This window comes from Centropristis striata, chromosome 3 (assembly GCF_030273125.1).
Source record: "Centropristis striata isolate RG_2023a ecotype Rhode Island chromosome 3, C.striata_1.0, whole genome shotgun sequence".
Taxonomy (NCBI): Eukaryota; Metazoa; Chordata; class Actinopteri; order Perciformes; family Serranidae; genus Centropristis; species Centropristis striata.
Window position 1 is genome coordinate 12,679,588 of NC_081519.1, and position 13,985 is coordinate 12,693,572.

The 13,985-nt window shown below is 38.3% G+C and overlaps 2 protein-coding genes and 1 long non-coding RNA gene across 5 annotated transcripts in view; all 3 read right to left on the reverse strand.

The window, feature by feature from the left end:
* The window catches only part of srpk1b (SRSF protein kinase 1b), a 27,257-nt gene extending 18,583 nt beyond the window's left edge, over positions 1-8,674 (reverse strand). The window contains exons 1-2 of one of the 3 annotated variants that reach the window (XM_059330116.1): positions 8,577-8,674; positions 7,864-7,918 (exon numbers count right to left, since the gene is read on the reverse strand). In XM_059330116.1, coding sequence (XP_059186099.1) covers positions 7,864-7,918; positions 8,577-8,589 — 68 coding nt within the window. In that variant the 5' untranslated portion in view covers positions 8,590-8,674. The other 2 variants (XM_059330117.1, XM_059330115.1) reach the window with 2 other exon arrangements.
* An 892-nt stretch (positions 8,675-9,566) lies between these two features.
* LOC131969012 (uncharacterized) lies at positions 9,567-11,038 on the reverse strand. The gene is made up of 3 exons (XR_009394080.1): positions 10,935-11,038; positions 10,348-10,404; positions 9,567-9,984 (listed from the first exon to the last, which is right to left on the reverse strand). It is a non-coding gene; the product is annotated as an uncharacterized LOC131969012 (long non-coding RNA).
* Positions 11,039-11,067: 29 nt separating this feature from the next.
* On the reverse strand, positions 11,068-13,738 carry LOC131969202 (major histocompatibility complex class I-related gene protein-like). The gene is made up of 4 exons (XM_059330380.1): positions 13,690-13,738; positions 13,181-13,447; positions 12,237-12,515; positions 11,068-11,417 (listed from the first exon to the last, which is right to left on the reverse strand). The coding sequence occupies exons 1-4, from the start codon at positions 13,736-13,738 to the stop codon at positions 11,068-11,070; spliced, it is 945 nt and encodes a 314-aa protein (XP_059186363.1).
* Positions 13,739-13,985: the final 247 nt, after the last annotated feature.

The following is a 13,985-nucleotide window of genomic DNA, read 5'->3' on the forward strand; positions in this document are numbered from 1 at the left end:
CAACTGTTTAATTAAATGGTTGTGACAATAAACAATATTCAGAACATTAATATAGCAGCACAACTATTAACTATTTAAAGACATAGTGGAGTAATGGTGTCCTGGCCAGAGGATTAAGTCGAGCTCTCTTTGTGTGGGTTTTAATCAGAGCTTCTCTTTTTTTTTGTAGCCAACATCAACATCTGTCCAGACTCATGTGGCCAAAACAGTAGACAATGTTTTAAACATGGATGTTGCTCCAAAAAAGCTACACATTATGGCTGCACGATTATGGCCAAAATTATTATCACAACTAGAAAATTTTCTCTGGGTAAATTCTGAAAGGGCCTCGGGGGCTACTGCCGGTGTGTGTACACTATGATGAGATTCTTCAGAGATTTCAAACAATTAATACTAGTAATGTTATGAGACTATATTATATACAAGGAGCACACCTACAACAAGCATTCCTTTTCAAGTATTTTTTTTACAGCAACCTATGGCCTTTAACCTCAAAATGTGTATGTGAAACATGTGTATCTGGAGAAGTGTGCGCGCTTATGCGTGCATTTGTGTGTGTGTGTAACTACAATCACATAAAGTTACCTCTGTGTGTGTGTGTGTGTCAGTGTGTGAAGCATGTGTATCTGGAGGAGTTTGTTAAGAAGAGTCAGAACGAGTCTCCAATAACACCAGAAAAAGTCGCTGGATTTGTTTCCAGTTGCTTTTTTTGAAAAATAGTCGCTAAGGGGGTCTGAAAAGTTGCTAAGTTGGCAACACTGCTTTGCCGGCTTTTACAAATGGCGCGTGTTGTTGTCGCGTCAAGTACTACGTCACATCCTGCTCAGCGCTCGCTCATTATTTATTTAGGCAGCTACATGAAACCTTTACTATGCGTTCGCCACCTGGTGGTTGGTGGACTTCTGGTGTAGAAAGTGCTTGATTAGATATGCAGGAGAGCTCGCATTTTAAAATGGAAATATCGCCGACGATCAGGTTAATTTAATCGTGGCGGCCAAAATCGTGATCACGATTAAAATTCTATTAATTGTGCAGCCCTAATGCACATTTTAAAACGTGGAGGCTTCACAAACATCTCAAACCAGACAGCACAGAAAATGCAATCACTACTAGGGTTGGGTACCGTTTACATTTTTTACCAGTACCTTGAATTCGGTACCGGTACCTTTTTTTGGGTACTCTACTCTAACTGTAATAACAAAATTTTAATTTCAACGTGTTTTTCAGTCACCTGGGCATAGTGTGCTGCATCAGAAGGCTGCCGTGTGTCTCAGACGAGGTGAGCATGCAACCGCTTTCAGCTCACTGTTATACTGAATTACATTATAATGAAGCATAAAATGTCATCACTTTATAATTTTATTCCATTAGACATTTGTGTGAAATCTTATAATGTAATAATTAGCGTATTGATTAGTTAAGGTGGCCATTTGTGCCAGATTTGAAGAAAAGGGCCCTTAAGGCATCCCTGAGACATCTTATTCACAAGAATAATACCAACGGCCACAGCTGTCAGTGGCTCCAAGGCATTAAAATGGGTTTCTCATACATTTTAATCAATGTGTAACAGCTCCACAGCTGTCTTATTTCCTAGATGTGTGCATGTGAGGGAGCCTGATCGACTGCTGGTTTCAGTTGCAGCTTGGTGCAATTTTTAATTGAACAAATCCGGGTGATTCTTGAGCGCATTAGTGGCTTGTTTACTAGCAAACATATTTGCTTTTTTCCCCCCTTCTAAACTGGAGCATAAGCTAATTCCTTCTCTGAAGTGTCTTCAGACTACAGGGACACTGGTAATGGGATCTGAGTGCTCTCTTTTGATGATGAAGGATACATTTAATTGTCAAATTAGAAAAATCAGCTCACCAATTCTTTTACAAAACTGATCGTACATTTACACATCTATACACCATTTACATATATGATGATGCTGAAACTGTTAAACTGCAGCCCGTGCCCCACTACCATTCAGACCAGTGATTGTGCCAATGAGACCTGAAATCTAATACAGAGCCACAACCACTTGACATCTCAATCACTCCTGTGCACACATCTGACATGACAGAGTGTGTCAGTGTCTCCTGGTTTCTCCTGGCTGTATTGTTTCCACCTATCCAGCCCTATCAGATCTCTACAGCAAAATAAACAAGGGCACAGAGGAGAAAAGAGCTCCGGGTGATGGAGTGTGGCCAAAAAGTTTACATCCTCTTCTTCTCCTCCGCCCCTCCCTCCAGATAAAATCAATGACAAGTGCCTGGGCAGCAGAAAGAAACAGCAGCACGAGGTAGCACCACCAAGGGTGCAATGCACACAAAGTGTAAATGAGTGCGCTGCAGCACCTTCACTCTAGCACTTCAACACCTGCTGAAAGTATACAGGTCATGCAAGAGACATTTGTTTCTTTCCAAGCGGGTACCGCATTACATGCAAAGAGGCAGTCAGAGAGAGAGGACACTGCAGCTTTGTATACTACAGCACCGTTTAAACCAGTGCAGGTGTTTTACTTCACATAAATAAACCTCTATATGTAAAACATCCAATATCTTGGATGAAATGTCTTTCCTTCACAGCTACCATGTATAGAAGGTTAGTGGTTAAAGGTGATATATACAACATCCAGAACAATAACAGAGCAGCAAACAACTAATGATCATGTTTACATCACTATTGCAATTTTCATTGAAATATACATTCAAATGTTCTTGGTATGTCTTTGTTTATTTTTTAATACAAGGATCTGTAACAACATTTTTCTTTTGGCCAGGAAATATCTGCATTCACAATACTTAATTTGAATTTTATTGATTAACTGTACTAGTTCATATTAGTATGTTGGATCAAAAGGGACAAATTTAAATGAACTGTTCAGCCCTAGTCCTGAGCAAAAAGGCCCTGGTGATACTTTCTGGAAGTACAGAATATTTTGGGATGGGGCTTGCAGGGATGACTGTTGCTAATTGGTCAAACAAACACAAACAAAATAAACACAAAACACAAACAAGATAAAAAGAGAGAGAGCCTGCTAGTGAGTAAGAATTAAAATGTTATTCTCTGATTGTTTCTCTGAGGTTTGTTGTAAAGCACAAAATGCAAACAACAATGGGCTGAAGGAATGTATTAGTTCCTTGAAAAGTAGAAGGGACTAAAAATATCTGGAACTTCTTGGTAGAAAAACAGCTCTTGTGAGTCCCTTCTTTGACACTGCTGCCCCCCCAAGAGAGTGCAAGAGAGAGAAATAGAGGGACACAGAGCTGTAGTGGACTGCAGATAATAGAAGACTGGATGTGTTATGTAATGAACTGCAGCTTTGAAGAGAGAGAAGAGGGTGATATAAAAGCAAAATACAATAGAGTGCAACTGTGCTGGTAAATACTCTGCTATGCTGCCTCATCCTGTTCAGCCTCCTGAGTGTCTACTGTCCTAAAATTACACCTGAGGCACAGAAAGCGAGACAAACAAGTGGTTTCATGTCTAAAATGAGGCAAAAAAAAAGATATTGTAATGCAGAAATACAGTGAAACAAATGGGTGGGCAATATGCTCTTTCAAATGCTGGCAGCACAAATTCACCAGGGAAGTCTCATCAGCCCTGATCTCGCTGGCTCGCACACACCTTATGCAAAACACATGAGCAGGTAATCAGGCAACTCATAGAGCAGCAACAGTCAGCATCTGCTCCTTAATGAAAAATGGATCAGCCCATCAATAAGTCAGCCAAACTGTGTAAACTGGCATCAGGCTCACGTACATACACATCAAAACACTACTACGCCGAACAACTCCCACCATCACAGCTTCAACAAGCAGTATAGACAGGAGCCAAGCCTGAGTTTTACATCTCCTTCTTTTAATCTTGCTTCCACTCTGTCATACAATAACACAAACATGAGACTTTTTGCACTACTCACTTGCATGTGAAACCGCTGGCTAGCTTCACCACAGCTGTATTGATGGAGAAGATCCAGTCCAGGAGCCACATGACCCGGAGGACAATTAGCTCAAGCTATGTTATTCTAGTCTATTCTGAACTACACTTGGCAAAGGCTAGCAGCACTTTTTTCTGGGGACCAGGTCTGGTCTCCTCTCCCCTGGCTCTTCAACTGAACAGTGGCTGCTGCGTCCTCTCCGCACAGCAGCCACAACAGAGCAACTGACAAAAGAGAGAGGGAGGGAAGGAGGATAACGGGAGCAAGGGAAAGAGAGAGACGGGGGTGGGGGGGGTTAAGCTTGGATGCTTGCCACTCGCTTGATGTTACGGACAAAAATTCTGCATTTTCAACAAGAAACTCTTGCATAGAATCACTGTCAAGAGCGGAGAAGAGCCAAAACACTGTAAGGTGAAAGAGACAGGTGCATGCTGGTGTTCCTAAAACATCGGGAAGTTAGTGATGGTAGTTTAGCCTGATGACAGGCCCCGTTTATCAACACTGTCAGCAGTCAGAGGCTGTGACACACAGCTCGTGGAGGCAATTAAGGTGCTTTAAACCCTTATCTCCTGATTGCCCGAGTTATTCATCTTTGAGTCATAACCCAGTCAAGCCTGAACACACAGGCATCAGTCATTCATTCATGATTATACTTTCCAAGGATACCATTATCCCAAAACTCCATCATGCCTTAAGAGCTTAGATATATATTCTTAGAAACTGTACTAAATTGATGCTCGATGCCTGTGAATCATCCCGTTTTTAATTCTTCAGTATCAAAGTAGTTCAGTAATAGCTGTCTTTACATCCATGGGTGATGACAGAAAAATCTCTGCTGGATGTCAACTGGATGAATGAATGAATGAATGAACATTACTTTACCACAACAAGAAGCAGAAACTGTAGCCTACTAACAGCTGGAGCGATTAGCCCTCCTGGTTTTAGTATTCATTTAGGATGTGATGATGCTGCTGCATTAAGCCATGCCACTACTGGAAAAAAAAGCACAACCTTTGGCCAAGAGATTAATTATGTGATACAACTCAACTGTGAGACAACTGTCTGAGATCGAGCAACTAAGCAAAAATAAAGCGTTCTAGATAAAAAGAGGGAGGTGGAGATGGGGGATCAAAGAAAGGAGATTTCTATATGTGAAAAATTAAGTGAAGCACAGACAAGTCGAGGTTGAGTCTCATCAGATGTAGACAGAAGTGGGGAGAAAGGGCTGTAAATGGGTGACAGAAAAACTTACAAGACTGATATAAGGGATTTGTATTCTGGTAGACTGTGGGAGTCAATTCAGCAAATGAATGAGAGTTGATGGAAAAAAGATGGTAAAATAAGAGAGATCAAGACGTCAACATCATAATCTACAGGATATTCATCAAGTTTCTAGATGTAGAGCAAGCAGCTGACCTCAGGACACAGAGCAGAGTGGGTTTATTAATTTTGTACCAATCTTGAGCTTGTTTTTTGTTTTTTTACTTTTAGTTTTGCGTAATGTTTAATGGAAGAATTTAATGCACAGTGAATGTGTTTCATTCTTGTTGGAATAATACTTGCTGTTTGCTTTTAATCTAGATTAATGATATAAAGATTCGGAAAAAAAGGATTCTAAATAGATTTTACTTTATCTTCATCTTTTTTTTTAAACATCAACTCAAGTTTATATTATGGAGAATCGAGTTCTTAAACTGTTCATTGGAAAGGATCTGGTGATACAATATGCATTACTATACAATACAGTACAGGGGTTACAATTCAATACATTACGCTATACAGCATTACTGTAAGCAAGGCGATATAATGGCATTTTATATCTAATATCAGGAAACTTATAGAATAAAGCATGCATCAACATATGCATAAAATCTGAGCAAAAACATTTGTTTTTATGCAACCAGAAGTGTGGGATCTGCCTCTTCATTTATCACTGTGTCTGTAATATCCAACATCATAGCACAACTTGTTGTGCAATCTGTCTACTATGAATCTTTGAATGCAAGCTATTAAAAATGTATTATTGTTTTTTTCAAAATTGATCATTTGAAACTAAAGTTTTAGACCCCTTAACATACTTTTAAAAATAGGATGAAAAGACTTCTTTACCATCCAAAATAAACTACTTGAGAACTTTAATTTCAAAGTCCTTTCTTTAATTTGCGTATAAATATACACAAATGTTTTTATATTATTTTAAATGTATTGTCCATATTACAACATACAGAACAACAACATACAACAATCTATTTAACATGCAACAATCTATTTTCACTAATGTGCAATAAAAAAATTCTTTCAGGACGAACCAAATGCGCAATATGTTTATATAAAGCCCGGAGCACTATTGTCATACTGTGGATTTCTTCTTATTCCTCTTCCGGACACAATTTCGTCCCGCTACTAGTCCTACAACTTGAAGAGTTGCAGGACAAATTATATATCAAGTCGTGCAGTTTGATCGGGATCGGTGTGCTATTACTTTTCTCTACGGAATACGAATTTACGGAAAACTGCCCAAAATTTTGCATTGAAGTGAATGGGACGGCCGGAAAAAAAATACTTCTCCAGCATAATTTCACCTAGAGACTCCATTTAAACTTTAAACAGTAGACACAAGTCTTGTGTATTGGTGTATTAATCCACGTTTCGATAGGTCATATAGTTTTTTATCAATCCCTGTTCAATGACCATGATAATTTTTGGAGAAATTCTGAGATTATAATGGGTGTGTATTGCATGGAATGTCCGTGTCACAGTGTGTGACATCATCACCAGAGTGTAGAGGGAGAGAAAAAACTGTCAAAAAATAAATTTGAAAACTGCGCTCCAGGCCGCAAATTCCACGTGCCAACCACCTAATTGACAGCCATATTGAAAACGCATAAAGATTTCTGTAGGAAAGCATATTTAACAGTTTTTCAGATCGCTCTTACAAAGCTATTTCTTCATTTTTCTTCACAAAAAAACATATGTAGCTGTTCAGGAAGAACTCAGGACGCTCAAAGTGAAGTCGGATCAATGATAGGTATTATGGTTTTGCCAAAAATGCTTTTTGTTCGAGGCCAGAAATTCCAGTCCGTCCACCTCTGGCTGCTGTCACTGTGCTAGAAGATTCCACAGCTGTTAGTTCTGTTGATTTCTCTGCTCTGATTGGTCCACCGCAAAGCCTTTGATGCTTTGATGTGATTACAGTTACAGATACACGCAGCCGCACACACACATAGGTCATTTTATGTAATTACAGTTACAGATACATGCACGCACACATGCGCATGTAAGCGCATAACTTTGTGATTTTTGTTACACACGCGCGCGCATAAGCGCGCACACTCCTCCAGATACACATGTTTCAAACACACACACACATTTAGAGGTTAAAGGGCATAGGTTGCTGTATAAATAAATACTTGAAAGAAATGCTTGTTGTAGGTGTGCTCCTTGTATATAATACAGTATAACATTACTAGTATTAATTGTTTGAAATCTCTGAAGAATCTCATCATAGTGTACACACACCGGCAGTAGCCCCCATGGCCCTTTCAGAATTTCCCCAGAGAAAATTTTCTAGTTTATGTATATATTTTGTGTACATTTTTTATTTGCATTTCATTTATTCATCTGTATCTTAAACTGCTGTGAAAACTGAATATCTTAGCTTACTTTAGTGTTATTTATTATAATATTTTAAATGATAATATATACAGGTTGCAAGTCATAAACTTGCAGATACATTATGATGCTGCATCCACCAATAGTTTTGCATAAACAACACACCCTAACAGTAGCATAACGTTAAGTGTTACAATTCCATATCATTTCATTTTGACAAATGATTAGAAATTGACAAGTTTACAGCCAAGAGAGATAATGCAACTGATAATTGCTGCTTTGTGTTTCTGGACCAGAGAGTGAACTGTGATATAAAAACAACTTACTTTTTGCCAGGCTTCCTTGGCTTTGTCCTCTTCTTCCTTGCTTGCATTGCGAGTACTAAATGTAGAGAGAAAACAGGTGTATCACAACTCCATAGCTCGCTATTGCTTTACAAAAATACAATGTGGTTTACTCATAGCTATAATGGCCATTTCGTGATTTTAAAGAAAGAGTATCCTGTGTTACCCAGTGTGTAAAAACTCGTAGTTACAGGTTATATTAGCATCTCTGAGTAGCTAGCAGGTTACTTAGCATGAGTAAACGCCTCTCAAAAAGCGATGTAAACCGGCCTTAGCGGTGTGTTGACCATTAAAGAGGCATTTTAAGTTAGCTGCTAACAGAAACTTGGTGCTTTTCACTGCGAAAACCACACAGGTTTTGTCCGTTATCATGCCGAGCCCTGGCAAATGTGTTCATCGCTTTAGGGACATTGTGGCTATTTTTTTTTCTATAACCTGGATAAAAGTTTTTGGCGAATAGTTGCCCTCAGATGAGATGCTAACCTTAGTATGATAGCAAGAGCTAGCATGCTGTTCACACACACACAGCAGAGCGCATGGTCCACTTTTACTTTTCACCAACTCTTACGCGGATTGTTACAGCTGTTAAAATCATTATGACACTGAATTTGCCGGAGAAATGTCCTAAAGAAAAGCGTGTGTGTTTCAAGTACAGGGCGTAAAAGGTATTTTGGAGTAAGTTACAACAACGTTACCTTTTCTTTCCATGCTGCTAGCCAGGCTGAAGATAAGATGCGTTCAGGAACTGTTGGAAATGTCGAAACTCTAAAGTGCGCGAAAAGGAACAACCCAACATAATTGAGCTGCGGTGGGCGGAGTGTGTAGAAACTGTCAACAGCTAATCGTTGGAATGTCTATGGTATATTTTAGCGAATAAATTCAAACATGCATCACATCAATATAGGTTGTTTTCTCAAACCCTTTATTTGGTCACGATAGCACAGCAAAGACATGAGGCATTCACTTCCTTCCTAATTCAGAGATTGCCATAGCTGGATTTGCGTGTCAATAAGCTCCAATTGCTGTTTGGACCCTACTGACCCCCCTCCAGCACCATCTGTGCAGCATATGATGCCTTCCAGTTTCCATTAAAACCAGCGCAGCCAGTAGGCTGCGGAATGATAACGATGGGTTTTGTGACTATGATCAAATATCATTATACTGGAAATATGCAGTGGTAGAATTGTAGTATTTTGGAATATCTAAAGTGCATTATTCAGTGTGCTCCCTAGGTGGTACTGTAGCTTTGTTGTGGTGTTACTGTGTTGACATGAAGACTTCAGAATAAATACAGCGAAGACTAACAAGACATGGCGTTGTGCACATCATATATTAGAATACAATATACAAGAATGTAACTAAGAACTGTACTCAAGTACAATTTTGAGCAATTTGTTCTTTACTTGAGTATTTCCATTATATGTAACTTTATACTTCTACTCCACTACATTTTGGAGACAAATGTTGTACTTTTACTCCACTACATTTAGCTGCCAGCTTTTGTAACATAAAAAAAACATTTAAAAAAAATCATACAATCACAGTGATTAGACTTTAAAACAACAACAACAACAACAACAACAACAACCACAACAACATAACAATATATCAAGTAGTTAAATTTAGCCCTATCTTTACAAAATTAAAACACTGCTTACATAAATGCATCAATACAAATAATCCAGTACTATATATGGAATATATAAAACAATCTGTGTGGGACCATTCTGCATAACAAGTACTTTTACTTTTGATTCTTTAAGTACATTTTGATGCTGATTATGTTGTACTTTTACTTCAGTAAGTTTTGAATGCAGGACTTTTATTTCCAGTGTAATTTTTCCTCCACTGGCAGCTGCTACAATCTTTACACCAAAGGCCTGCAGAAACAGCTGCAGATAAAATGCTTCTATCACTACTCAGTTTTTTCACTGCATCCACTGACCATCTGAAACAGTTAAATCTATGAACACTTGAATAGTTAGATTTAAAGTGAAACAAGTTTTGTTAATGTATATTTATGTCACATAACATACCCTAATTAAATATTGATGCAACCACTTCACTAGAAAGACGTGTCTTCTTCTAATCTTCATTGAACAGCTGTAAAGAGAGGACAACGGAACCTGGACTCAGTGTTTATATCATGGAGTATTTACTTTCACATTATATGCAGTAGCCTGTTTGGACCGAAATGTAAAGTTTTCAATCAATATTATTATAAAATCTAAGCTGTTTCCTCTAGCTATACTGGATCACTTGGCTGATAATACAAATGTATTATGTAATTATATTAGCCATTTGAACAGTGAAGTGTTGTTTAACACTTATAGGTTTCAAGGTTTTAATAAAGACATACATATATTTATGAGAATATTAGTATGACAGTAAAGAGTTGCTAGTTTTAGGAAGAGGAGGGAATCTGCCTACAGTCTTTGCACATTGTTTACATGATGAAGTACTCACTGTGATCAGTCAGAAGCTCTAACATTGTAGGAGTTTGAGAGGATGAATGTTCAGAAGCTGTGAAAGAAAATTCTCAGTTGTTGAATTTAAAACTACAACAGTATTTATTAAAGAGAGAAGGGCAGTCAGATATTCTGACGTAATACAATTACAAATAAGAGATGAAGGTATTAAAACAGTACCGTGTTCTACTAAATATCAGACAAGTCAAACTGTTACTTGTTTTTTTCATTAAACATTATCTTCTAGATGGTATTCTGTGCTGAAACAGTTAAGTAAAAACTATAGCAACCGGGGACAGTGGAGTAAAAAAAAGTGCTTTATGATAAGTAAAAACGTCATTATTAGATTAGATTAGATTAGATTAGATTTGACTTTATTAATCCCACAGCGGGGAAATTTCTTTGTTACAGCCGCAGAAAATCACACAATTTTAAGATAAGATAAAAAAACAATCTAAGAAAAGACATTTAACAATATACAAAATAATAATAATAATATACTATATACAACTTAGTGCAAATTAAGTGGAGAATGTGCAGAGTGCAGATTATATGCAAAAATGTTCAGATTGTGTTATTCCTTACCATTATTGTTTTTCTTCCAGAAGAAGATTCCAGTAGTGCAGAGTGCAAGAAGCAGCATCAATACGACACAAACTCCAATAACAGCACCGGCAGGGAACTCTGAGGGAGGAACTGGAACCAACACAGAACATTCTCACTTTGTCTCTTCTCCTGGATGGACCTGATGTTGACGCCACTTACCTCTGTTGGTCCTGATCACTGCTTTGTCCAGTCTGGTGACGATGTCGTCCTTCACACCAGAGAGATGAAACACACACTCGTACCTGGTCCAGTCTTCAGGTTTGACTGATGAGAGGTTCAGGTCAACACTCATCTGGAAGGATCCATCGTGGTTGGGGAGGATCTCTCCGAGCTCCACGTCCTCATGAAGCTCCTCTCCATCTTTCCTCCAGAAGATCATGGCTGTGTCAGGGTAGAAACCTGTAGCATGGCAGCTGACAGGAGAAAAGGGAGTCTTCTGGAGGAGAGACACTGAGGGAAGGTCTGCAGAGAGTGAGAGAGAAAGGGAAGAAAGAAAGAGAGAGAGAGGGGATACAAGGGAGAAAATTAAGAAATTAAAGAGGGAAACATCAAGATAAGAAATAGAGAAAAGGGGAGACAGAAGCAATAAGATGTGTTACATCAAATCTTACTGCTAAAGAGTGATAATATAATGACAATTTAGTCTCAGCATGCTGTATATCTGATGATCACGATATTTTTAGACAACGACGCAAGTTATATGCACAGGCTAATACTTTGATTCGTAAATTCCATCACTGCTCTTACAAAGTCAAAGTTACACTGTTTAAAGCATTTTGCACCCCCATGTATACTGCACATTTGTGGTGCAACTACAAGGTGAAGAGCATGCACAAACTGAAGGTGGCTTATAATGATGCTTTGCGATTACTCTTAAATAAGCCAAGATGGCACAGTGCAAGCCAGCTATTTGTTAGCCTGGGTGTGCCCACTTGTGAAGCGATTTTACGTAATCTGATGTATAAATTTATGAGTCGCCTTGTACTGTCCGAAAATAGTGTGATCGTTGCTCTTACTAATCCTCAGGTTAGCTCCACCCGCCTCTCCTCAGTATATTGGAGACACTGGCGTAACAATTTACTTTGGTCGGTCTGAAGATCATCTTTTTGTATTTTTTGGTTTCTGTCATATTTTTGTCTGCTGTGTAATTTATTTATTTGTATTGTTCCTGTTTTTAATATCTGTCTCCTATGGACCCTGAGTCTTGAATAACAATTTGATTGATTGATTGATATAAACATTACTGTGTCCATGAAATTATATCAGGTCATGTGATATTACCTTTCCTCAGCAGAATGCTCTTGCCATAGTCCACATGCATCTTCAGCCATTCAGGGAACACCTGAGTGAGGATATACTCATAGTGTTTCAATCTAACTGTCTCAGCATCCCATCTCTGTTTGGTGATGACAGCCTGTGGTTTTGGAGCGATCCATGTCAGTGTCTTCAGATCCAATGATATAAAGTCTTCTCCATTATAACCATACTGAATGAAACCATTAACTTCTCCGGTCTCATCATCCCACTCACAGCCATGCACCCTCTGTAAAATATGAACACCTAAGAGAGAGAAACAGACACTGAAACATTATGTAGAGATAATATCTCAGGATAAAAAAAAGCAAACATGTTGTGCATGGAATGAGGTTATTCTCCCAGTCTAGTGACGTGCTTATGACTCAAGAGCAGATAATCAGTACATCTTTTCTTTAAATGAGTGACATCAAACTGCCATACACACTAAGTCAAAGTGAAAGTCCTGTTTAGTTGGACCAATCTATCCACCCAAACCTCTCTACATGGACTTGTGGAGTTTGATTACAAACGCATTTGTGATATGACAAAAACAAACATAATTCTGGAGAAAATATTTTCTCTTAAAAATCTAATGGATTTTGCAGTTTTGTGTTATGGGAACATCATTTTTAAGAGACCGGGGCTAACATTAGGAACTGACCTAGTCTCATGGTAAAATCTACAGTTTTTATGCCAGGGCACTACCAGGGCACTAGGTTAATTAAACAATTATGGTTTAATTGGGTTTCAATGGGGACATTTTGTCCTTAATGTTCAAAGTGTTTGTTCTGACTACACAGGTTATAGACTTATTATAGGAACTGAGGTTGAACCATCAAAATAAAAGCATTGCTTTAAAAAAGGTAAATAGATTTTTGATTATTAGTATTAAACCAGTAAAAAATATATATAATATGACAGTACTGTACCTCCACTTTGGTTGAAGCGCTGCTTCAAATGGTAAATCGAGGCTTTGAAAAAGTTAGACCCCTCGAGACATTTTCGACTGTAGAACTCCAACTGCTGAGGTTCACTTTCGAATACTTCTTTCGCCCAGTCCTGTTTTGGTTCAACTATCTTTTTATCTAAGTCGCAGCAACACATCAGGAGATCATCAACCATTGCAACACCTACAAACTCTGGGACTTTTTGGAATCCAGTAGATCCAGTTACAAAAATCTTCAATGAGTGTTTAACTGTCGGACAAACAAAGTTTATACAATCAGTACAAACATCGGGGATATGGTGCATTCGGTACTATTCGGTTACAAACAAGTCAAAGTCAAAGTTTATTTCATTTTATTTTATTTTACAAATAGTAATAACAAGGCCAAGTAGAAGTGAAAGTAAAATATAGGCTAAAATGTGTTTTAGCTGCGCAGGAACAAATGCAGAGCTGACTTGAAAAGTGAAGTAAATATCAAATAGGTGATCATACCTGGAGATGCCACATGACAGAGGAGAAGCAACGAGAGGAACTTCTTCATCTTGTCTCAATAAAGGTGTGTAGACAGAGACAGGTACCAAGCGAGACGACTCACTGACCTCTCAGTCAGGCAGGTTCAGTTACTGCCACGCCCCTTTAGGAGACGAGCTGCAGGTCCAATGGGAGAAATAAAAGTGAGAGCAGATTATGATGCATAACCTGTATAACAAGATTCTAAGATAGGCCTACATTTTGTAGTGAGCACAATCTTTTTTTTCCCTTGGTTTAAATAAACTCAGATTAGTATC